Raw genomic sequence first — 25,853 nt, forward strand, 5'->3', positions numbered from 1 at the left:
GTTAGTCATATGTCTACACTCCCAAAGTCAATATCGTCTTCTTCTCCTTGTCTTTCAGAGCCGACAGATGTTTACAACGATACTGAGAAGAATGAGACAAAATACTTGAACATGACGGAAGGTCCAGGGATGGGTCACCAGACCGGGGACAGAAGGCAACCACAACTCACAGATCTTCAGCAGCCTGGTGTATCTAGAGGCGGAGGTGAAGGAATCAAGACCTCCATTTATAAGACCACTAAAAGAGGACCTCCCCGTCAGGTCCCACACCACTTTGACATCAACGAGCACTTACCTTGGATGATTGTACTGTTTCTTTTGCTGGTTCTCGTCATCATTGTGGTTTGCAGCGTCAGGAAAAGTTCTCGCACTCTCAAAAAAGGACCAAAGCAAGACCCGAGCTCCATCGTGGAGAAAGCTGGCTTCAAGAAGTCTACAGCGGTGACCCAAAACAGGGAGAAGTGGATCTACTACTGCAATGGACATGGTGAGTAGCATTAAGGTGGAGGGGCATCTTCTACCTGCTCTTTGTCTTCATGGGTGGTCAAGTATTGGTCATGGGTTCAACTGGTGAGAAGTTTGGAGGTCCAAAGGGAGATGATTGGGTTCTCCGTGACACAGATAGTCTTCTGATACTTAACTTGTGATGGTCTTTCTGAGGTTGTAGATGGTGGGCAAGATGAGGTCTTCATGTTCTTGGTCTTCATACGTGGTCAACTATTGGTCATGGTTTTAGATGTTTTTTTTTGTCAGTGCCTTTAAATAATGCAACAAATCAACTAGTTAGAAGTCTGGAGGTCCACAGGGAGATGGTTGGGTTCTCCACGATACATCTAGTCTTCCGATGCTTAAGTTTTGAGGGTCTGTGTGTAGGTGGAATGAGTTCCATGGTCTTGTAGATGGTGGCCATTGGATCACGTTAGTAGGATTTTAGGGCTGATTAGCTCAGGACCTTGTATAATGGTCAAGTCTTGAAGTCCTTGTAGACCATTAGACAAGTTGATTCTTTGTGTAGCCAAATCCGCATGACTCATGGTCAGTAGTCCAAACTCTGTGGCCACCTACCTTCAGATTAGGTTTAGATCACAGTGTGGTCACAATTAAACTTGCTTGTCATGTCAGGACACGGTTTCTATAACGACCAGATTGTTACAGTATTCCAGTCTTGTGTTCTGTTGGTAGGCATCGCGTTCCGTAGTAACCAGTCTGCCTCTGAGCTCAGAGCTTGATTTACCCTGAAACCAAAACCGTAAACAACGGGCACGAAAGCTCGACCGTGCCGAAACTATTCTATGACCTGTGGTATCCAGGAGATGATGTAGGACACTTCAGGCAGCCCCTGTACCTGGTGTTTTACCCTCTGCAGATCATAAGGGGAAGAACTGCGCCCCCTATAGGAAATCATAATAATGGCTCCATCATTGTATTGGTCAGACCCCCAACATTTTGCTGTTTCTGTTTGCCTCTGGTGATGGGGAGCATAAAGAATAGTCTAGTGGCGGTGCTGTGGTACTACACCTGCTGCAATTCACTTTAAAAAAATCTACCATAGTGATAAACCAGGGACACTTACTCGTAGATCCAGGCACCATGACTGTGGTAATCGTCTTATATTTGTTATCCATGACCTCTTCCCTTCTAAAATCAACTTGTATAATTATGCTAATGAGCTAGATGGGCTCTAGTTACCAGTAGTTTCACAGGCTGTTACACTGTGCAGTGGTACTCCCCCACCCCCTCCCACACACACACACCATTCCTACTGTGTGGGATTACAGCAGGCAGAGGGAGGGGGTAAGTGCTGAGGGCGCAGGGTGAGACAGTGTAACAACCTGTGAAGCTACAGCATGGAGGAGCTCTGATACCACCCCCAGCCCTACTGTCCCATTAGTTTAATTGTAAAAGTTGATTTTAGAAGGAAGGAAGCCATGGATACCTAATATAAACAGATAACACAGTCCCGGTGCCTGGATGTCTCTATATATATTATCATGATGGATTTTGATTAGATTTCCTTTTAAAAGTTAGGACGCAGTTACCTGATCAGACCACTACAAAAGAAAATGATGCTGCTCTTAGGGCTCTCATCCCAGCTGGAACCAGCGGATAAGTGGGGGTCCGGCACCAGTCCCTATTATTAATAACTGGACCCCCACATATCCGCTGCTTTTCTTTTGTAGTGGTCTGATCAGGTGGAAACCCCCTTTAAGAAGAGCTCATTATGTGATAATTATCTGTGGTCTCCCGGTAATTTCCTCACATGTCGTGTAACGTTCATTAGTGACACCATCACTGCCGCCGCTAAATATGTTAGAATTCATCTATTAACCCCGATTTACAGTAAATGTGCAACTGATGACATCATCAGATGACTCCCGGAGTAGTTTAACCCCATTGTGACCAGCGGGGTGTCTGAATGTCCCGGTCATATTTTGCACAGTTTTGTTCTTTGGAGCGTTTGTTTTCTCATGACATGTGAGACTTTAACCGATAGAATAATTGTATTGATTTCATGGGGTTTTTTTGTAATTTTTTCCTAATAAATTGTTTTAATAAGTAGTATCGGGACTGTGCACAATAGATGTCTATGGAGGCCACGAGCGATCTGCTGATTTTGTGACAGGCCCATGACCGCCAAATACAGTCGCTTGGATGAGGCCTAAAAGTCGGGATTAAGTCGGTGCTGTGTTAAAAAAAAAAATAAATCACATTTCTGACGGCACCTTTAACAGTAGAAGTCTGTGGCACCTAGAAACACATTCCTGGTGACATATTAAAGGGCATCTGCCACCAGGATGAAGGATTGTAAACCAAGTGCACTGACATAACTGGTGTGTGTGCCCCCTCTGGCAGGATCCACTCTAAGCTTCCTATGCCCTTGTATTTAAAAGCTTTAAAAAATGTATGCAAATGAGCTTGAGGGGGTCACTCCTTCATTAACATCTATGTAGCCTCAAGCTCCTCAGGCTTATTTGCATAATTTTAAAGCAGTTTTTTTTTTTTGCAAAAACCAGGTCATAAGAAGCTAAGAGAAGAGTGGATCCTGCCAGAGGGGGCACACATCATTAAATCAGTGTGCTTGTTTTACAATCCTTCATCCTGGTGGTAGATCATCCTTTAAAGGGGATATTCTCTACTTACAAATGACACCAGAACTGTGTGTCTTATTGCGACGGTCCAGAAGATATAGTCGTCATATATATGTAGTCATCCACCATCATGTCAGTGAGTTGAGTAGTTTGGTGGCCGTTCACTTTAGTGGTATAAATCTGTTTGGCGCTTGCGTTGTGCAGGTCAATGTGGTCACAGCTATTGTAAAATCCTTCTATCACCTAACATTGACCCCCCCCCCTCCCCTCCCGGATCCATAGCTATAAGGACCCGCTGGCTCCCTGTTTGGGGGCTTTGTATAACAGCGGTGCCATGGGTGACGGGTGCAGGTGCCAGCTATGCGTTGCAGTGAGCTCTGCTCCGCTACTATTTTGGGAACTCTTAGAATAAGTGGGCAATTTAAGCAAAATATAATCCTATCTCTAGTTGCCATGGAAATACCAGGCAGTAGCCTGTACGGTGGCTCCGAATTCGAGGAACCTCATGTATCATATCCACAATGGTGCTGGATCCTCCTGCAACAATGTATCTCATGTGAGGGTTAACCCTAAAAACATCCCAGATTAAAAAAACTATGCTCATCCTGAGCTCTCTGATTCATGAATAAAATGCCAGAGCTGGTGAAAACGGACACTAACACAGTCCAGCGAGCAGATGAGGAATTAGGAACCAACCCCATGAATTTGGTCATGTCATGGTCTTAGGTTTATGAAGCTTACTCATAGATCCAGGCACCGGGACTGTGGTAATCTTCTAATCTGTGTTATCCATGGCCTCCTTCTCTCTAAAGTCAACATGTAAAATTGTGCTAATGACCCTGAAAGGCTCCCAGGGTTGTTACCAGAGCCCCTCTGTGCTGTAGTTTAACAGGCTGTTACACTGTCTCCCCCTCCCCCTCTGCTCCCTCTGCCTGATGTAATCTAACAAAGTGGGAAGTGCTCCGGCAAAGTATAACAGCCTGTGAAGCCAAAGCACGGAGGGGCACTGGTAACACCGCTAGCAGTCCTTCCGGCTCATTAGCATAATTATAAAAGTTGGTTTTAGAAGGAAGGAGGCCATGGATAATATAAGAAGATTACCACAGTCACAGTGCCTGGATCTATGAGTAATGCCCCTGCTTTATCGGGATTTTCATGGTAGATTGCCGGAATTGGATGCAATTGTAGCAAACCTTCAGCAGTAAGAAATACTAGCGTTCTATAGGTTTTCTTGTCTGTATGGGGGAATAGTAGGTGACGGTGCAACGGCTGCACAGCTATTCTGTTTACCTTGTGCCCGGGCGCTAGCTGTGCCCTATACCTTGTGCCCGGGCGCTAGCTGTGCCCTATACCTTGTGCCCGGGCGCTAGCTGTGCCCTATACCTTGTGCCCGGGCGCTATGAGGCTGTGCCCTATACCTTGTGCCCGGGCGCTATGAGGCTGCGCCCTATACCTTGTGCCCGGGCGCTATGAGGCTGCGCCCTATACCTTGTGCCCGGGCGCTATGAGGCTGTGCCGTATACCTTGTGCCCGGGCGCTATGAGGCTGCGCCCTATACCTTGTGCCCGGGCGCTATGAGGCTGCGCCCTATACCTTGTGCCCGGGCGCTATGAGGCTGCGCCCTATACCTTGTGCCCGGGCGCTATGAGGCTGCCCCCTATACCTTGTGCCCGGGCGCTATGAGGCTGCCGTATACCTTGTGCTATTCCTTGTGCGCTATGAGGCTGTGCCGTATACCTTGTGCCGCTATGAGGCTGTGCCGTATACCTTGTGCCGCTATGAGGCTGTGGGGCACAGGGACTGCCCATTAGGCAGATTGGGGCCGGTAATGTCCCCTCATTACGGTGTTTGTCATCTCCCTCCATGATTTGTGGCTTGTAATGGCCATAACATATATTCATTAGATGTGATGGTGCCCCGGGCATGAGCGTGGCACGGAGGGAACCGGTCCGGACCAGCCGCTGCTCACATGATGATTCACAGGGAACAAATCCCAGGAAATTCTTGCAGAAAGTGACTTTATCCCCCCCCCCCCCCCCCCCCCTCCAGTCCTTGAAGTGTCTCTCGCTCCCTGGAGGCTTAATGGGGCGTCTGACCTCCAGTACAAGTATATTAGTGATATGTGGATCTATATTCCTGCATTATAGCTTCTCCAAGTGCACTAGAGGCATGTCCTCACACTGCTTTGCTCTGTTGTCTCTGCAGCCAGTGTTGGATGTTGTCCCTAGATACCTATGTGTATGTTGTTAACTACAAACCTGGAACTTAAATACATATTTCACAGTCCTGCTGCTACTAAGTGCACTATGGCATGTTTCCTTACACTGCTGTACTCTGGGCTCTCTACGGCCAGTGTTTGGCATTGTCCATTGAAGAGATGTTTAATCAGACCATTGTGTATATTGTTGGTAGCAGCAGGACTGTGAAATATGGATTTATATTCTAGGTTCACTAGGTGCTCTGGAGGCGTGTCCTCGCACCGTTGTGCTCTCTGCAGCCAGTGTTGGCTATGCTCCCTGGAAAAACCTCTGTATGTTAGTAGCAGCAGGACTGTGATATATGGATTTATATTCTAGGATTCTGGAGGCGTGTCCTCACACTGCTGTGCTCTCTGCAGCCTTTGTTGGGTATTGTCCCTGGAGAGATGTGTGATCATACCCTATGTGTATGTCATGAGTAGCAGCAGGACTGAAATCAGGATTTATATTCTAGCACTCTGGAGGCGTGTCCTCACACTGCTGTGCTCTCTGCAGCCATTTGCACATGTTATTAGTAACAGCAGAGACTCCTGCAATTCCTATGCATAGTGTGAATGGAATCGATCAGATCTGTAGTAAGGGATTGGGTCCGTTTCCAGAGCACCTGGACAATTTTAATAACAATTTGTGCAGCAAGATAGTTAGTAGCAGCAGGACTGTGATATATGGATGGATTCAGCAAGTACACTGGGGGGGGGCGTGTCCTCACACTGCTGTGTGCTTAGCTTTCTGTACAGGTCTATTCCACAGCCCCGCCTCCCTACATAAAAGTAACAGCAGGCTTCTGATTGAATACTATAACAGTCAGTCGGAGGGGAGGGGCTGAGATGCAGAGAGATAAGAGCACAGCAGTGTGAGGATACTTAATAAAGAAGCTGCAATCCTGGAGTGTAAGCCTATTTTTTACAGTCCTCCAGGAGCAATGAGTGATGATCTGCAGGAGGCTTGAACAAATCTGCTGATTTACCAGTTCCTGTTACACAGCTGCTTTCTGTTACAGTGTATCCATGTGGCTGAGATATATTTGTCTTCCTGTGCTTTTGGCATTTGTACAAGACTGTGAAGGGTTACAGGGAGACGCCCGTGCGGTACCACTAGAGGTGCGATGTACTGCACTGGCTGCAGACCATCGCATCCGCCTGCAGGCTTCCCCATATATTTCCTTGATGAGACTATTACAGATGAGGACCGGGTAGAGCGTCGCTCACTTGTCCTCTATATATGACATATTACAGTTTGGTTTTTTTCCTTCAAGGCCTCGAAGAAATGAGTCTCCGTCCAGATCCTTCCAGCGGCCGCAGAATCTGATAAATGAGGAGACGACTGCTCCGACCTTGTATTATTGAGCAGAGAGCGCCGCACCGCTCTGTGCATGTAATGGTTAACTCCTCTGGGGTGGGGGGTGGGGGGGGGGTGAACCTTCATACACGGTTAATACTGCTGATACTTTCCCTTTAATACATGCAGTGTTGGTTACTGTCCCTGGAGATCTGTAACTGCGCCTTTGTGTGGGGTGTTAGTAGCAACAGGACAGTGAAAATTTTAATTGATAGATCCGAATTGTAGCTTCTAGGGACATGTCCTCACACTGCTGTGCCCTCTGCAGCCAGTGGTAAGTGTTGTCCATGGAGAGATGTGTAATTATACCTTTATGTGTGTTGTTAGTAGCAGCTGCACTGTGAAAAAGGGTTTTACAGGAAAAATTGTAATATGAAGGGAATATCCTCACACTGCTGTGCCCTGTGCTCTCTGGCAGACAAAAATTGTCCCCAAAGAGATGTGGAATCTCTCCTTTATATATGTGAGACTGTGAAAAATGGATTTATATTACAAGATTGTAATCTGAAGGGAATATCCTCACACTGCTGTGGTCTGGACTGTGTAGCCCCTGGACTGGAGATGTGTAATCATATCTTTGTGTATGTTGTTAGTAACAGCATGCACTTATATTCCAGTATTTTAACTTTTCCAGGTGCACTCGGGGGGGGGGGGGGGTGTCCTCACACTGCTGTGCTCTCTGCAGAGAGTGTTGTCCCACGAGACGCCTCTGGCTCATTTATATATTTTTATAAAGTTAATTTCTTTGGAACACGAAGGTGCCCAGACTCCCCCTAAGGTGGTGAGGGCAGTGGGTGAGGGCAGTGGGTGAGGGCAGCGGGGTACTTTGTGGTGCTTGTGGGATCCCTTCATTTGATAAAAATCTAACAAACCTTGAGTCCCATTTATTAATTTATCCAAAGAGCAAGTCCAAATCTTTCTCCTCAAAAGTTGGTATATATCTGTGTGTATATGCGGATAGTATCATCAGGACTATGAAAAATACATTTATATTCCAGGATTGTAGCTTCTCCGCATGCGTTGAGGGTGTGTCCTCACACTGCTGTGCTCTTAACTCTCTGCACTAACCTGCATCACCCCCTTAACGACTACTGTAGCATAAACCCGATACAGCTTCTAGTTTGAGCAGAGGGAAGGGACTGTGGAGCAGTTTAATGCACAGAACACAGCAGTGTGAGGACACATCTACAATAACACCGATCTTCAATTTTGTGTGACCACTGTTAATTCCACCCTCCTCCCTACATGATGTACTTCCTAATCTGGGCAGGATTTGCCTGACTGACACCTCTTCAGTATTAGGAGCTGCAGTACCAGGAACGGCCACACTTGAATGGATGTCACTGTGACGAGTGCTGCAGTGATGGCGCCATGCAGTCGATGAGATTGTTCCATACCATATAAGATACTGATAGAACGTAACTTTTACCTTCTAAACCTCTTCTAATTCTTTTAGGTAAGTTCCCTTCTTTTGTAGCAAATTTTGCAGTAAGTTTCCATTTTCCCTTTTTATATGTTAATGTTCCTTCCTGGGTGAAACTAGGATAAAGTAAGAAATTATTTATGCAATTCTGTTCCGTGAGAAGGGAGAAGCTTCATCTTTTATATCTCTGCACGGTTCTAACTACTTGTCTATCCCGTGGGGGGTGAGGTCACTACCGTTTAGTCACAGTCTGGAATACAGATTTTTCACACATATTTTGGGAGAATCACATGAATTTTTAATCGTTCTCGAATTTAGATTGTACGCGATGATTTCTGTGTGACCTCTGCAGACTCTGCTTCTTCTATGTAGATGGCACAGGATCTGTCTCTCATAATAGGTCACCTATTGCAATGGGGTGATCCTGTGTGATATGCATCCAGCTCTGTAATAGAGGTGATACCTTTCATTGTCGGGATGGTCATAGACATGAGATCTTCATCTGCCAATCAGTGACTGATCCAGATGACATTGAGATCAAAATTGAGGACTTGACCCTTATTGACCTGCAGATTCTGGCTCCCTTGGTATCAACTCTCAGAATAGGTCACCTATTGCAATGGGATGATCCTGTGTTATCTGTATCCAGAAGTGATACCTTTCTGTAATAGAAGTGATACCTTTCTGTAATAGAAGTGATACCTTTCATTGTCAGGATGGCCATAGACAGAAGATCATCATCTGCCAATCATTGACAGACCAGATGACATTAAGGTCAAAATTGAGGACTTATACCTTATTGACCTGCAGATTCTGGCTTCCTCGGAATCAACTGGAAGAACCGCTCCATTCTCTGTTTAGTGGTCGGGTAACTACGATTCCCATTGAATCGTTCGGAATCTGAGCTGCAGTAACGCTGCTCGACCACTGCGCAGAGGGGGGAGCTGTTCTTCTGGATAAAGAGTCTGATCTGATATTGACGCTACCCTACGTCATAAGTCCATATACATTAGATGGATATTAGCCAAACCTATAGATTTCGGCAGAATCATTGAATTCCCTTAAAGGGAACCTGTCACCAGGAGACCCATTTTTAGCACTCCCCAGTCCCCACAGAGCATAGTACATACACTACAAAGTGTTTTTGTATAAAAAATTGGTTTTACAGAAAAAAAGATATGTTATATTGTACCTTTCATTAGCATCTGCTGTGTGACTAGGCAGTTGCCTTTTGGGAGGGGCTGGAAAGGAGCAGTCCCCCCCCCCACCCTTGGGATTCAGCTACTCCATGTGACCTTTTCAAATATATGAAAACACCCATCACTGGGCTTAGCGACGCCCCCTGCTCCTCTACAGCCAATCCAGAGTGTGGGGAGTTATTCATATATTTGAAAAGGTCACATGTTTCCCAGGGGAGGGGGGGAACTGCTCCTTTCTAGACCCTCCCTTTTGGCAACTGCCTAGTCACACAGCAGATTCTAATGAAAGGTACAATATAACATATACTGTATCTTTTTTTTTTTTTTCTGTAAAACCAATTTTTTATACAAAAACACTTTGGCAGTGTATGTACTATGCTCTGTGGGGGCTGGGGGAGTGCGAAAAATGGGTCTCCTGGTGACAGGTTCCCTTTAATGATGTCCCTATACGTGAGTTGTACAATACTCAGCGTCTCGGAGCCTCTACGGCTCGTTCTGTCCTATTACACATTATTCTTAATGGTCATAAAACCCGTCCTGTGACTCATCGCCACACTCCCTTTAATTAAAGGCATCAAATTATCCTCAGCCCATGGAAACAAGAAAGCTCTGGCCTGATTCCTGAGCAGCATTGACCTGGTGTTCTATGCTAGGCCCCGGGAGGGTCCATTAAGAGGTTGGATATTTTGGATTTGCTTATTCCTCGCGTTTCTGTTTGCAGGAGACGCGCTGCAGTTGTATTGATTTGCAGTGCAGGACGTAGAGGTAGACTTTGGGTTTTATAATCTTGGTTTTTTATATTGTAGTTAAAGCAGTTGTTTCCCTGTAAATAATAATTCTCTTGTCCATCCATTGTGTCCGGGTTTTATTACTCTTCCTAATGTAAATGAATGTAGTCAGTCTGCAGTACTGAACATAGGCCATGGCCATGGGGGGGGGGGGGCACACTTTTTTGTTTTTATACTGGACAGCCAATGATTTTACTTGTTAATCTAAATATGGAGCAAGGTCTTGGTCTAACCTTGATCTTCTCTGTATGTTCACAGTGAAAGCTGGCTGGCTTATTTAGCTCAAATTCTATATTGTAAAGTGGCAATGACCACTGAACCAGCAGGGGCTGCCTTATGGGCTGAGCTTATCTCAATACTGACGTCTGACTCTGCAGGAGATTCTGGAAGGTTTTAGCCCAGCTCTGGACTTGCTTATAAATCACCAGGGGCTGTTTGAAAGTGTAAGCTCAGTTTTGTTCTGACCACTGAACAAGTAGGGGCTACCTGAAATTGTAAGCTCCGCTATGTACTGACTAATGAATCACCAGGAGCTGTTTGAAAATGTAAGCTCAGCTATGTACTGACCACGGCATAAGCAGTAGTGGATGTTTGATAGTATAAGCTCAGATTTGTTACTGACCAGTGAATAAGCAGGGGCTGTTTGAAATTGTTAGCCCACTCTGTACTGACCACTGAATGAGTAGCCCCCGGCTTAATCGTGTAAGCTTAGCTCAATGCTTACTTCTAAATCAGCAGGGGCTTCTTCAAGGTGTGAGCTCAGCTCTGTAGTGACCCCTGAATCTGCAGGGACATCTTGAAGGTGTAAGCTCCACTCTGTACTAACCACTGAATCAGCAGGGACCACTCCAAGGCATGGGCTCAGCTCTGTACTAACTATTGAATCCTCAGGAGCTGCATAAAGTTGTGAGCTTAGCTCTGTAGTGACCCTCAAATCTGCAGGGGCCTCTTGAAGGTGTGAGCTCAGCTCTGTAGTGACCACTGAATCAGCAGGGGCTGCTTAAAGGAGTAAGCTCCACTCTGTACTAACCACTGAATCAGCAGTGACCACTCCACGGCATGAGCTGAACCCTTTACGGACTCTTGAATCATCAGGGGCAGTATAAAGGTGTAGGCTGACCTCTGGATCAGCAGGGGCTGCTTGATATTGTGAGCTTAGCTTTGTACTGACTTCCATAATTTCTTTCTTCCTGCAGGTATCGACATCCTGAAGTTGGTAGCCGCTCAGGTCGGCAGCCAGTGGCAAGATATCTATCAGTTCCTCTGCAATGCCAACGAGCACGAGGTGGCGGCATTTTCCAATGGCTACACAGCGGATCACGAACGCGCCTACGCAGCCTTGCAGCACTGGACCATACGTGGACCTGAAGCCAGCCTGGCCACGCTAATCAGCGCTCTGCGCCAGCACCGGAGGAACGACGTGGTGGAGAAGATCCGTGGCCTCATGGAGGATACTGTGCAGGTACTGGGACTCTTCTTGTGCTCCATGTATAGAGCTAGACTCCGATTCAGTGTCTGGTTGGTGGCCAGATCTGGTAATAGAAGTATAGAGCAAGGTTGGTTATTTTTTTAATTTTATTTTTTATTCTTTTTGCAATTTTAATAAAACTTTAAGCTTTGGCACAAAGTTGCATGAAGGTGCCCGTCATAATCCTCTAAGTGTTTTCCTCTCTGTGTTGCTGCTCCTGCTCTGTGTATACAAAGATTATGACTGTATCCATGTATAAATAATAGTCACATAGTGTTCTGGTGGTGTCCAAACAGAAATAGCACCGCCCGCTCCAGATATAGCGCCTTCATGGAAGGATCTGATCCTTCCTCGCTTTACAGATGTCTTCTCGTCTGGATGTTATCTCTAGCAGAACATGCTAGATGTGTTTGGCTTGGCCCGTGGAACGTGGCGGTGACTTATCTCCCTTGAGGATCAGCAAGTTGACGTCTTCTACCTGGGGGTTCAGGACATCTCCACATGAAGTGATTGTCTTGTCCTAACAATGGCGGCAGGGTGGGCCTCCGCTTCTATGATGGGTGGGGGAAGTGCTTGGGTAAGTCCTCATTTAGCTTACACTCTGTTTCACAAGTATTTTCAGATGATCGCTTGCTGCTAAAGTTGATGATCTGTTGGTATCTGATCAGAAGGACCATCATTGATCACTAAAACAAGGTCCTGGGCAGGACCGTCTACATGACGGCAATATACTATTCAAGTCCTGCTTTCCACCCATCCTGAGTTTGTGCTTCTGCATTGTGGTTCTGTTGATTCCTAAGTTCAACTCCCTTAGCATCCCCTGCTTGATCGTGGTCTATTATTTGCATTCTGCACCTTCATGCACCTTGTCGGGAATTATATGGTAAGTTGTTCTAGACAAGGATGTGAGTCGAGGGTCAGACCATCCATAAAGTATGGTGCATCATAGTTATCAGGGGGTCAAAATATTTTAGAACTCTTTGTCCTCAAAGAATGGAGCTGGGGGGCAGTATTCGGAGCTTGACATATGGAGTAAGGCCCCTTCCACACTAGCGAGTGTGATGCGATGAACTCGCATCACACTCGCAACGCAAGCTGCCGGGAACGCACGGCCCGAACCCTGCACCGCGGGAGTGAACTGACATGCTGAGTTCACTCCCGCGGTGCAGGGTTCGGGCCGTGCGTTCCCGGCAGCTTGCGTTGCGAGTGTGATGCGAGTTCATCGCATCACACTCGCTAGTGTGGAAGGGGCCTAAGGGTTACTTTTACAACTTGGTGTCAGGTTTTGGGAATACTTTTTGTTGGAGGTGCAACATCGTTTCATAGAGTGATTAAAATCTCCAAAAAATAATTGTCCTCTCGTGCAGTCGTCACCCTGTTGACCTAGACAATTGACGCAACTCGTGGGGGATGAGTGCGTGAAGACACAAGCGTGGCAGATGTGGAATCCGGTAATGGATTGGCGTGGCACTCTTCATTAAACTTTGATTATATTGAGTAACACTCAGCACCGAGTCATTCGGAACATCATCTGGTCACGCTCCATATTCTTGCCTCGTCTGGGGACATTCACCGTTGTGTCCTACAGTGAACTTTAAGTGGATGGAATTGAGGCTGTTTAGGTTAAGTGGGCTCTTTCAGACAATCTTATTTGCCTGTATTCCTTAAAAATCAGACTTATCCCCTACCTATAGGATGTTGTAAGCATTGTAGATTAGAGGGGGTCAAACCACTGGAGGACAACTGGTCACAAGTACGAGGGCTCCTTGTAACCCTTGTCTAAGTAGATTAGAGTCTGCAGAGAACGCTTCTTGGTTATCTCCATAGAAATAAATGGAATGGGCCTACAAGGAACCGGATCCGTGTGATTGGTGGTTGCGCCTCTTCCGTTCCAGAGTAGATGAGGAGTAATGGAGCATCTGCCACTATGGTGCTGTTTCCAGGCCCCGGCTGATCTTTACCTCTTCCTTGTCTCTTGATACGCAAGATGCCCACCGAGCCGATCGCGGCTCCAGTGGTGACACATCTCCGGGAGAGGCTGAGAGGTTATCGGAAAGAAAAGATCACCAGGGGCCTTGAGTGGAGAGAGGTAAGTATCCATAAATTCCTTATACCTACCATTGTTCCTATGCAAAACAAAAAGAGTTGAGTTGAGAGAGAACTACATTGAGATGGAGACCTTTATGTCTTTTGAAGGTCAATTAAACCTTAGGCTAAAACAGACTTGAAGTACCTGGCTGGGTTTAAGATGGGCCTAGGGCTCTAGGCTGTGGTCTCGCCACTTATCTCTGATGGGAACAAGACATCGGAAGAGTTGTTATTAGAAAAGTTTTTTCCTTCTATAGACCTAAACCCTGAATCATCAGGAAGGCACAAGGAGGGTTCATCTTCTGAAACTTAACTGCAAACTTTGGGTCGGGGGACAGGAGTTGACAGGATCTCAACTGAATTGATGATAACACTAGCGATGGATTGTCCACGGGTGAAGTAGACCACCATTTTGACTTTAACATAAGCCCCGTCCTTAGATATTCAGGTGCTTGTGGTCTGTTTTGTAGACTACATGGATGATGATGATGGTAGTGGTAGTAACTCTTCTTTTCCACATTGCACATTTGACTTTCCATCACCTGATGTACCGAAAATTTTGTGACTTGGCCGCATCTGCCAGAAGCCAGACCGTTTTTATTTTAATGAAGGGCTCGCTGTGGCCCCGGGCGTCTCCTTCATGCTGTGTTTCACTTATTAAGCACGACAGGAGGAGATGTTGGTGTCTTAGAGGAGATGTGATGGGGGGGGGGGGGGCTGGGGAGTCTTGGCGCTGAGTAAACGCATTGAGAACTGCGGTGTCAGAGTGAGGGGACTTCATTTAGAAGTTATTGGACTTCTCTGGAGAACCTACATGTCCCTTCTCTGCTTCTAAGGCGTCTTCTAATTATTGTTGCCCAGATTTTTTTCCAATTGGAAGTGGTTAACATGGGAAAGGGTCCCTCTATGCCCTGGCACCAGTAGTGTTAATAATACTTTATATGGGCGGTCCTGGGTGTGGCGGTCCCTCTATGCCCTGGCACCAGTAGTGTTCATAATACATTATATGGGGGGTCCCGGGTGCGCCGTCCCCTCTATGCCCTGGCACCAGTAGTGTTAATAATACATTATATGGGGGGTCCTGGGTGTGGCGGTCCCTCTGTGCCCTGGCACCAGTAGTGTTAATAATACATTATATATGGGGGGGGGGTCCTGGGTGTGGAGGACCCTCTGTGCCCTGGCACCAGTAGTGTTAATAATACATTATATGGGGGCAGTCCTGGGTGCGTCGGTCCCTCTCTGTGCCCTGGCGCCAGTAGTGTTAATAATACATTATATGGGGGGTCCTGGTTGCGTTGGTCCCTCTCTGCCCTGGCGCCAGTAGTGTTAATAATACATTATATGGGGGGTCCTGGGTGTGGCGGTCCCTCTGTGCCCTGGCACCAGTAGTGTTAATAATACATTATATATGGGGGGGGGGGTCCTGGGTGCGTCGGTCCCCCTCTGTGCCCTGGCACCAGTAGTGTTACTAATACATTATCTGGGGGTTCCTGGGTGTGCGGTCCCGCTCTGTCCTGACCACGCTGTTACCAGGCAGTATCGGAGCTGAGCGCTGCTCTCCCCCCCCCCCCCCCTCATTGTCCTGAATAATGGATGTGTTGTTGTTGTGGCTCCTATTTCCCCGTACGCTGTAATCAAACCTCCCCGATTATTCTGAGAGCTGACGTGAACCTGCCCAGACCAGATCCCACACACGGCCCCCGGTGTGCCGGCCGTGCCCTTGTCCTGTGCCCCCTCTGACATTATTTATAGACCATCGCATCCTCTGTGGGATCCGTAGGTCTGGTTGCTATGGAGATACTGGGTAACTAACCGCTGCTTTTATAGGGTTATTAGATGTGGTGTAAATGTTTGACCCCCAAAGATTTTTGGCATAGATGCACCGTAACGTGTACCGTACCATACACTGTATGCCCATGACTGTAATATTACAGAATTTAGCTAATTTCCTAAAATTGCACCCATCAGAGGATTTCTGAGCAGGATATAGTAGAGGGAGAGATGCTGAGCTCTGAGATGTACAGGATTATAGGAAATGGACCAGAATTCAGAGTAAATTCTGAGATTACCCCGCCCACACACTGTGACTGACTGGGAGAGTCCAGATTACCCCGCCCACACACTGTGACTGACTGGGAGAGTCCAGATTACCCCGCCCACACACTGTGACTGACTGGGAGAGTCCAGATTGCCCCGCCCACACACTGTGACTGACTGGGAGAGTCCAGATTGCCCCGCCCACACACGGGGATTGTGGGTGAAAGTACGAATTGCCCTTCCCACATAGGGCTCTGTGTCAATGACTGTGTGTGGGCGGAGTAATCAGGACTCTCCCGGTCTCCCTTGGGAGTCCTGTCAGAATAAACTCGGTTTCCTCCTTTGTAAGGGACAGGTAGTGAAGACCCCCACATACTTCATCACATAGAGATTGACTAGGATAGTCCTGATTACTCCACCCACACACAGTGATTGATACTGAGAGTTCTGTGTGGGCGGGGTAATCGGGACTCTTATTATCTTTTTTAGCAGTCCTGTCAGGATAAACTCCGTTTCCTCCATTATGAGGGAGATGTAGGGATGACCTCCGCTCACTTCCCTTGCTGAAGATGACTCTTGCACCTTGCATCATCTTCCGGGAACTGAGGTCCTAGGGTGTGATGTTTACGGATCTATTAATACCCCGCGTCCACTCCACATCATAGAAAACCCACTGGAGGCGCCTCTGGGGATGGAGACGTCATACAGGCTCGTAAATAAGAAGTGTCCGGGTGTGAAAGTGACTGGAGGAGGCCTCGCCATGAGGCACGCGCCTCCTATTTACAACTGTTTGTGGAAACCTTGAGGCCTCACTGCTGACACAGCTGAACATTTAAAGAACAACCGAGACATCGGAAAACGATAACTAAAGCTCTGACATATACACAGGGGCCCATGTGCCCTAACAAGATTATCTGACAGGGGTGTCTGTAACCCCAATATTTTGGGTCATTTTCCTTCGTTCAAGTAAACCTTCTGTTCATATGTAACTGCTGAGTGGTTGTGTCTTCTCAGCTTCAGTTCGCTACGAGCTGCTCCCTCCCCCCTCTCACAGCGCACTCACCTGTACACACTCAGAGGAAATACTGCAGCTCCATCTCCCTCCTCCTCTATAAACATATAATCATTACTATTATAATATTGTTGCTAGTTGTTACAATTATGGGATACCTGGTGCCTATGGATAATGTATGTTCTGTGAGAGTCGGACATAGATGTGCCTTGTGGTGCTCTGTAACTGGTTCTGTCCGGCCCGGATGAGGTGTGGATGTTATGTGTTCTCAGATCTCGGCTGACATCACTCATATAAACACAGATCTGTGTAATAATGTTATTACGAGCCTGTAGTCCACGCGGGGCGGGGGAGGTGTAGTGTGTGGTTGTAGGGAGGTGTGATACTCGCTGATGTCTGCATTGCCTCGTAGGGGTAACCTTATACACAGAGATTTATCAGGGAACCTGAGGCGCGCTGAAAATCTATATATCTATCTGATCTGCTAAATTTAGACGCTGCTCTCTCTAGTTGTATGTGGGCGTCCTGTAACTATATAGGAACACATTGAGTTTTGTCCTCCATAAATATAAAAATCTACGCGTGGATCCTACATGGTGGATGGTATGACCTCATCAGTGTGTGTGATTATAATGTATGTTATACTATTATGTGTTATATACTTAGCAGTCGTTTTGGTCTTTAAGGCATCTCGGTACTTTCTAGTAATGGAATCAGTACCAGCACTCGGTACCTTTCGGTTATGGGTTTGGCACCAGCTCTTGGAACCTTCCAGTTTTGGGATCAGTGCCAGCGCTTGGTACCGTATAGCTTAGTCCACTATACTCCATAGTGTGGAGTCTTGTAGGTGGTGGATATGGTGGTAATCAATGTTCAGATTTTGCGTCCAGTATTATTATTATTATTTATAGAGCTGTATTACTTCCATGGGGCTGTACAATCAGTAGGGGGTCACATACATCACATTGAGACGAGAACAAATGCAAGTACAAAATACAAAACTACCGAGATCAGGAGACAAGTGGGAGGAGGATCCTGAACCCTGAGGGCTCACAATCTATATTGGGGGGGGGGGGGGGGGGGGAGACACAAGGTGAGGGAGCAGAGCAGTTATTGTGTAACAGGAGGGTTTTCAGATTCCGTTTAAAGGTTTGGAAAGTGAGGGACAGTCTGACACATTTGGGTAGAGACTTCCAGAGGATGGGGGAAGCACGGGAGAAGTCCTGGATGCGGTTGTGAGGAGAGAGGATGGTAATAGAGAGAAGCTGAAGGTCCTGTGAGGAGCGGAGATTTCGTGTGGGATGGTATTGGCTGATGAGGTCAGAGATATATGGAGGGGACAGGGTGTGGACGGCTTTGTAGGTCTTGATTAGTATTTTGAGTTGAATTTACTGTACAATGTGTAACTAGTGGAGAGACTGACAGAGAGGAGAAGCGAGGAGACAGAGGGATGAGGCGGGCAGCAGAGTTATTGATGGATTAAAGCGGCGTTAAATAGTTAGCTGGGAGACCACAGAGAAGAATGTTGCAGTAGTCCAAGTGGGAGATGATGAGGACATGTACTAGCAATTTTGCAACTCTGGATTGTCGGATGTGAGATTTGTTCTATAATGGAGGTGGCCGGTTGTAGTAAGGGCCTGTATGTGAGGCATAAAGGATAAAGCAGAGTCCAAGATGACTCCAAGGCAACAGACTTTAGGGACCAGGGAGAGTGTCCTATCTTTTCCCAGTGTATGGAGCGCTATGGTGGCACTGTATCACTCTGGGGGGGGTGTATATACGTACCCATTCGGTCGTGTGAATGCGGCCGTAGGTCTGGTGGGAGGGATGTGTTAGGTGGAGGAAAGATTATGAGTTCCGTTTTGTCCATGTTAAGTTTTAGAAAACTGGAATAGGAGGAGGATAGAAATTCTGGAATTCTGGGTAGAAGAGAAGAGATATCTGGGCCAGAAATATTGATCTGTGTGTCATCTACCATATGGGTGATGTGAGAGTGATAGACACTGAACATCCGGTTGGAGAAGTATGAGGAGATCCAGGAGAGGGTCCGGTCAGTGATGCCAAGAGAACATAGCGTCTGCAGCAGGAGAGAATGGCCACCAGTGTCAGAGGCAGAGGACAGGGCAAGGAGGAGGAGGAGAACAGAGTAATGTTGCTTTGTCTTGGCTGACACTAGTTAATTGGAGACTTTGGTCAGGGCAGTCTCAGAGGAGTGAGTGGGTCGGAAACCAGATTGTAGTCATTGAGCGAGTTGGAAGAAAGGTAGGAGGATAGTTCCAGATGGACATCATGTTCCAGGAGTTTAGAAGCAAATGGAAGTAGTGAGATGGGGTGATAGTTCAGCAGAGTGGATGGGTCCAGAGATGGCTTCTACAGGATCGGTGTGACAGGTGTGCGTTCAAAGGAAGATGGAACAAAACCAATAAACATCGTTGAGAATGGTGAAGCTGCATTCGGTTAGTTGATAGGCACCATAGTGCCAGGTTTGGCTTTTGTGCCAGCAGCTGGCAGTCTCCATCCACACTCCCCATATTTAGGTTTTCTGAATTCAGCTTTTGCTCCAGCACTTGGTAAATGTCAATGTTTCCCAGGATCTTGTTTGGCGGCACAGCGTTGTGCCAGATTTTTCTTTAGTGCCAGCGCCCGGCAGTTATCCTCCTCGCTGTGTATTATAGCAGTCGTCCAGGTTTAGTGTTTGTTCCGGCACTTGGTGACGTCCGGCTCTATCACCACGTTGTAGATTACTGTAGTGGATGGGCAGGACGGTGCCAGGTTTTGATTTTGTGCCAGCGTTTATTACTTGCCATCTATACCTCCATGTTGTGTGGTCTTGTACTTGTGGGACACCACAGGTTGAGCTTTGTTTTCCAGTACTTTGTGCCCTCCATGCTGTGTGGTATTGTGGTTGGTGGGCACTGCGGTGTGCCAGGCTTGTCTTCTGTGCCAGTAACCGGAATATTCCTGTTTGTGAATTGTTTTCAGCACAGCAGGCGCCCAGGTTTAGCGGTGCCCTGCAGCTATACCCGGCATTGTGTGTTTCTGTAGGCAGCGGGCGCAGCGGGTTGGCATGACTTGTTATTCCAGTCTCTTGTGCTATTTACACACTGACTCCGCTCCGCTGAGCTCATGACCCAGAATCACCTTGATGCCAGTCTCACCTTGTCACCCGCTGACAGTATCACAAGAGAAGCCCTTCCTCTATGTCACTACATCCTATTCCCAGCTCTTCTGTACAGATGGAATAAAGACAATGTATAAAATGTACACATTATGCAAGAACATCAGATACCAGGGGGAGCCATCCCAGCGCTGGGCACCGGGCCATTTATACTGTCTATACACCATTGGGGGAGGGGGGGTTTCATGAGCCAAAGTAATGACTATGAAACTGCTAATTACAGAATTTCTCAGCTTTTCCTGTTTATATTGATCTAGAATTAATGGAATTGCCCCTATAAGTAGAAAAAATGATGCCACCAAGTGCCAGTCAGAGGCCGAGACAATGTCTGGCCTCTTGATGAATCCATTTCCATTTAAAGACAGTAATCCTGTACATGGAAAGTCCTGCTTTCAGCTGAGAAGTGGAAAAATTGTATCCAGGCTAAACAATGCTCTGTGAGCAGCAGCATAAATCTAGGCAATGCTGTGTGAGCAGCAGCATAAATCTCTCTAGTAGTGTCTTACTAATGTAACCAGAGAATGCTCTGTGAGCTAAACACATCTGCAGAAGCATAGATCTCTCTAGTAGTGTGTTGCTAATGTAACCAATCTGGGCAATGCCCTGTGAGCTAAACATATCTGCAGAAGCCTAAATTTTTCTCTAGTATCACGCTACTAGTGTATCCAGTCTAGACAATGCTCTGTGAGCTAAACACCTGAGCAGCAGCATACATCATTCTCGTATCATGCTACTATCATACCCCGTCTAGACAATGCCCTGTGAGCCAAACACACTTGCATCAGCATAAATCTCTCTAGTATCATGCTACTAGTGTAACTAGGCTAGACAATCTCTATGAGCTAAAAACCTGCAACAGCATAAATCTTTCTAGTAGCGAACTACTATTCTATCTGGTCTAGAGAATGCTCTGTGAGTTAAACTCCTGCAGCAGCATAAATCTCTCTTGTAATGTGTTTCTAATGTAACCAATCTAGGCAATGCTCTGTGAGCTAGACACATCTGCATCAGCATGAATCTCTCTTGTTGTGTGCTATCTAGCAGTGTGGTATTATTATATACAGGCTAGACAACTTATTTATGATATCTTTGAACAATGTATTGTGTCAAGTCTAGCTCACAGAGCATTGTTTACACTGGATACAGCACATCTAGGCCATGCTATTTGAGCATGACAGCAAATACAATGTAGTAATCAGCTAGAGAGATATTTGAGATATATTTATGTTGCTGATTATGTTTTTTGCTTGCAGAGCATTGTCTGAGTTGGGTACTACTCAGCTGAGCTCAGGGCTAGTTATGCACATGACTACTAGAATCCAGCCTGATGCACTATAACACACCACTAAAAAGATTTCTACTGCTGCTTATAGTTTTGCTCACAGAGCATTATCTAGACTGGATACAGTTGTTTTCACTTTTTACTTAGGAACCCGACTGTGTACAAGGTTACTGCCCTCATGGTAAACCAAAATGAAGACTGATAAATTGTAACACACAACTAGAGAGATTTGTGCAGTTGATGATGTGCGTTTAGCTCACAGAGCATTGTCTCTGATGGATAGAACGGTCTCCACTCCTCAGCAGAGAGTAGGTCTTGCTGCACACAGGATTAACTTACATAAACATTTGTGCTGCTGATGAAGGGTTTAGCTCACAGAGCATTGTCTGGAGTGTATACGGTTGTAATGACTTCTTCTCTATCTAGGGGGATGTAGGTCCTACCAAAAACGTGTGCAGTGCTTATAACCGCTATGTGTAACCGTTCTGGTTACTATAAGATATGCATTGCCCCTCTGATGGGTTTTGGTGCTACGCCTCACCCCGTCTCTGCTACCACACCCCATTACATAGCACCCATCCCATCCTTCTCATTGTTACCTGTACACATTAAAAAGTTTCCAGAAAGTGTAAGCCGTTTTGAAACTTCTTGAACCTCAACTTGGAGGAGGAATCGCCCAGTCATCGTTTTTTGAGGAACCCCTAGACCGGTAATTTTCCCTGGACCAAGGTTCCTGGAAGCAGAGATGAGGGATTTTTTTTGGACACATCCCAAACCCCGATGAAGCCAAGATATACAATTCCCAAGACAGACTGAGCATCTGCACAAATGAAAAAGATCTGGCCTCTTACCCTGGACACCTGGTACGGTCCTGGAGGACCAGTCGCTGGTCACGTTCCTCCGCTGACCTCATATGAAGCACTTGAGGTCTAGTTGACAGATTTAGTGAGTCGACTGTTCCGTCCTCTCTGTAACTTTCCAGACCAGGACAAGTTCAATTGAGTTCTGTGTCCAGACAGACGCAGCTGCTGAGGGGCGCATTGATTTCATAGAAGGAATTACTGCTCCATCTCAGGTGGCTTCAGAGCATCAATGAAGGTTCTGTCAAAAGCCAAAGGTAGCGATGGATTCCTACAGAAGTGGAGGCTCCGATCTTCTTGTTGTTGTAGAAATGGAAGGTTCTGTGTCCGTGCATCTAACATTTTACCTGCACTTAGATTGTAACTTTATCACAATGGATAAGACTGGCAGGAGGACACAAGGAGGACGAGATCAGTGGAGAGGACACTTAGGCTTTGGAGTAGGATTAATGATGACTTTCACCACTTAATTTGCTCATAGTTTATATTCCGTACTTGGTAAGCATCTAAGCATTTGCATTACAATATAATTGTGTGTTATAACTAACCTTGCATCTTGACAGAATCCTCCGTGTAGTCCCAGGGGTTGGGCTTTGGTTTGGATGGATTTCAGAAAACAACATGTGAATTGTCTCTGCTGCAGACACCCTTTGTGCCCCCAACTTTGTGCTCCTGTACAGCTCCCCCCCCCCCCCACTGATGTCAGACCAGGATGGAGGAGCTGTAGAGGAGGACATAGGTGGTGGCTGAGAACTGAGGGTCACATGTTGTTTTTTGAAATGCATCCAAACCAAAGCCCAACCCCTGGGACTACACAGAGGATTCTGTCAGGTTGCAAGGTAGATTATAAAACACAATTATATTGTAATGAAAATGCTTAGAGAAAGCAGAAAGACATATTTGCACTGCAGCTGTAATGGCCTTCTGTAACCTGTCTATAGTGAAAATGAGGACCCTTGTGACAAGTTCCCTTTAATCTATTGTAATTGAACTTGCACCTAGACTGATACTGTATCATAACCAAATGAGTAATCAAGAAGACTGTCAGGAGGACACAGATGAGCTTGGATATGGGCCAAACCTTTCACTCCCTAGGGGTTGGGTATGGAAAGTTTTGGTTGACTTAGCGTACTTGCACTTGAAATTGGACTGTACTATAAATGTATCACAGCCAAATGAGAAATCAAGAAGACTGACAGGAGGACATTGTGGAAACACCACCTAGACCTGAGGCCTGGATGAGATGGAAGCTTAGATGATTGTATGGTAGAGTTCTGCTAGTAGACTGTAGTTTGGCAATACTGGTATCCAAAATAAGTGATTATCCTAAAGGGACTATGGGACTAGGAGGGTTATACGGTTCTGAATACGGTATCTGAACAGGTGCAGTAAGACTAAGAGGAGGAAAGGGGGTTGGACCAGGTGCTAGGATATGCTCTTACCACTGTATAGAATACATGCTAGGGTAGAAGCCAGACACCATAGTTTTACCCTGAAATAAATTCAGATTTTCTTTTTAAATGCAAACCTGTCACCTGGTGACAGGTTCCAATAACCTATGCTATGCTGATGTCAAAAATCAGCACTCTGAACACTGGCACCAAACTTTTTCACATTACCTGGCTCCCTTCCAGCAGCGTGTGGCGAGTTCCAGGGGAAACTGGGCAGCTGCGGCGGCCTGTGTATGCATGTGTCAGTCTTCTCTCCCTCATGCATCTCCCTCACCCCTCCCCACTCCCTGTCATTTGCATTGAGCAGTCAGGGGAGGGAGGGTGATGGAGACTGAGATACAGGCTGCAGTTGTACCTCCCCTCGGGACTCTCCACCCGCTACTGGCAAGGAGCCAGGTATTGGGAAATAATCATTTATAAAGTAGTGGCAGTATTCAGAATGCGGACAAAGGCATTTTCAAAATCCTCATAGAATGGACTATCATAACCTAACACCACCTAATAATGACATCCCTGGTGAAAGGGTCACTTTGAATAATAATGGTTTAGATCTCTGCTTCCTGTAGATCACTCCCAGTGGTGGCTTGTTCCTACCAGTTGTTGCCCATCACCTTTTAGGACATGGCGTCTTATAACGTGCCCTGATCTGTTGTGGCTCATCGCCGCGTTGTAAGTGGTTTAAGTTCAGCAAACAGTTTCTGTCTGTAATGAAATTACTGGAGGAACACATTTCATAAAGCGCGTCCCGATGAATCGCCTGCCAGAAACCCCTGCAATGCAGAGGAAAGACGACTTATCTGCTCCGGACCCGGGAGCGGGATCTCAAGGTGCTCATCACAACCACAAGGTCTCAAGGAGGGTCGTTTTATGTGACGGAGGTGCAGAGTAGTTTTGAGGTTGTGGGTAGTTCTGGTTCTGACTGTGGAGATCCAGATGATGTAATCAGTCTTACTGGTGGGGCTTTATGGGTAAATCTATACAAATTATCGCCCCTTTGAATGGAGGAGCGCTTATTTTACCCAAAACCGGTGACTGTAATGTAGGTTAGATGGAGATATGTTTGTTTTCTTGAGAGGCGAGTAGCGTGGTGTTTTATAAAGGGTCTTTTGGGGAGGGCACCGGCTTGGCAGTCCCGTGTCCTTGGAGAGGCGCACTACTTGATGGTCCTTTTGCATAGGTCTCGCATTGTTAGCAAGGCTTCTCTGTGTCTCGCACAAGTCATGCCTCGGGTAATCATACATGGTGATGTGTGCTTATGTCTTCTCCAATATTTGCACAAACCTTTCCCTTGTCACATGATGAGAACCGTCCTGCAACCTTTACCGTTCACGAGTTAGAAGATCCCTGGTCTTGTTGCAGATTTTTCCGCAGTCTCCAGCGTTCCTTATAAGGCTCCTGCAGATCTACTTGAACTGAATGTTAAAATCTTCATATTTTATACCTTTTATTATGACAGGAGAGGTTCCCGTCTTATGTAGAGAAGAAATCCGCTATGTTTATTCAGATGGAGAACAAATGTCCTTGAGATAATCCTGGATCCTGGATGAAGGTCACCAGAGACGTCTTATTCTGTGCCCCGCGATGACCTTGCATCCAGAGGTCTAATAATTTTAGCAGTCGGATGCCTCATTTTAGTGTTCCTGAACTTGACAGGGATATGGAATCTATAATTTTATACCCTAAACCATTGGCGTCAGATATGTTGTGGATCGTTCTGTGGTGCTTTGGCCATGCTCATCGCCCTACTGCTGTCAGGAAACTCGTGTACCATCCAATATTTAGTATTTAGCCTCCATTACCACCTTCACTTAATGAGCCTTTGCACTGTTCTCTCTCCTACAATTACAGAAGTTGATAGGTCACTGCCTCCCGCAGGAGGAGCTCACTCCTCCCCCGCTGTTGTCAATATTCCCATTAATAAGTAATACTTGTTATTCTATTCCCACCAGCTTCATTACCTTCCCACCTTCTCCCTCATCTCCTGACTACTACAAGGTCAACTCCCACCATATCCAGGACTCTTCTCCTACATGAATGGCCAGGTCACTGCCTCCCGCAAGATCAACACACTCATCTCTTGCAGCTGTCCTCACTATTATACAGATGGTATAGTGTCCTCATCCTCATGACACTGCCTTGCCTCTCTGTGGCCTGTACCCTAACATAAGACAAGAGTGGTCTGGTCATTGTCTCATACAAGAGCATGCTACTCCTCTTCTGCTGCTGCTATCCCACCAGCTTCATGACCACCCAGCACCTTCTCTCCTGTTATCCAAGTACCATATTCCAGAACCTTCCCTACATACAACATTGTTATTATGATATAAGAATGGCCAGGTCACTGCCTGCCACAAGATCAACACACTCCTCTCCTGCTGCGTC

General features: G+C 46.4%; 1 protein-coding gene across 1 annotated transcript in view; it reads left to right on the forward strand.

Annotated features, from left to right (window-relative positions):
* Window positions 1-25,853, forward strand: part of TNFRSF21 (TNF receptor superfamily member 21) — a 60,309-nt gene that overhangs the window by 24,164 nt on the left and 10,292 nt on the right. The window contains exons 3-4 of the mRNA XM_072143704.1: window positions 59-487; window positions 11,292-11,557. Of these exons, the coding sequence (XP_071999805.1) occupies window positions 59-487; window positions 11,292-11,557 (695 nt within the window). The remainder of the gene's footprint in view (window positions 1-58; window positions 488-11,291; window positions 11,558-25,853) is intronic.

Source organism: Engystomops pustulosus, chromosome 3 (assembly GCF_040894005.1).
Source record: "Engystomops pustulosus chromosome 3, aEngPut4.maternal, whole genome shotgun sequence".
Classification (NCBI taxonomy): domain Eukaryota; kingdom Metazoa; phylum Chordata; class Amphibia; order Anura; family Leptodactylidae; genus Engystomops; species Engystomops pustulosus.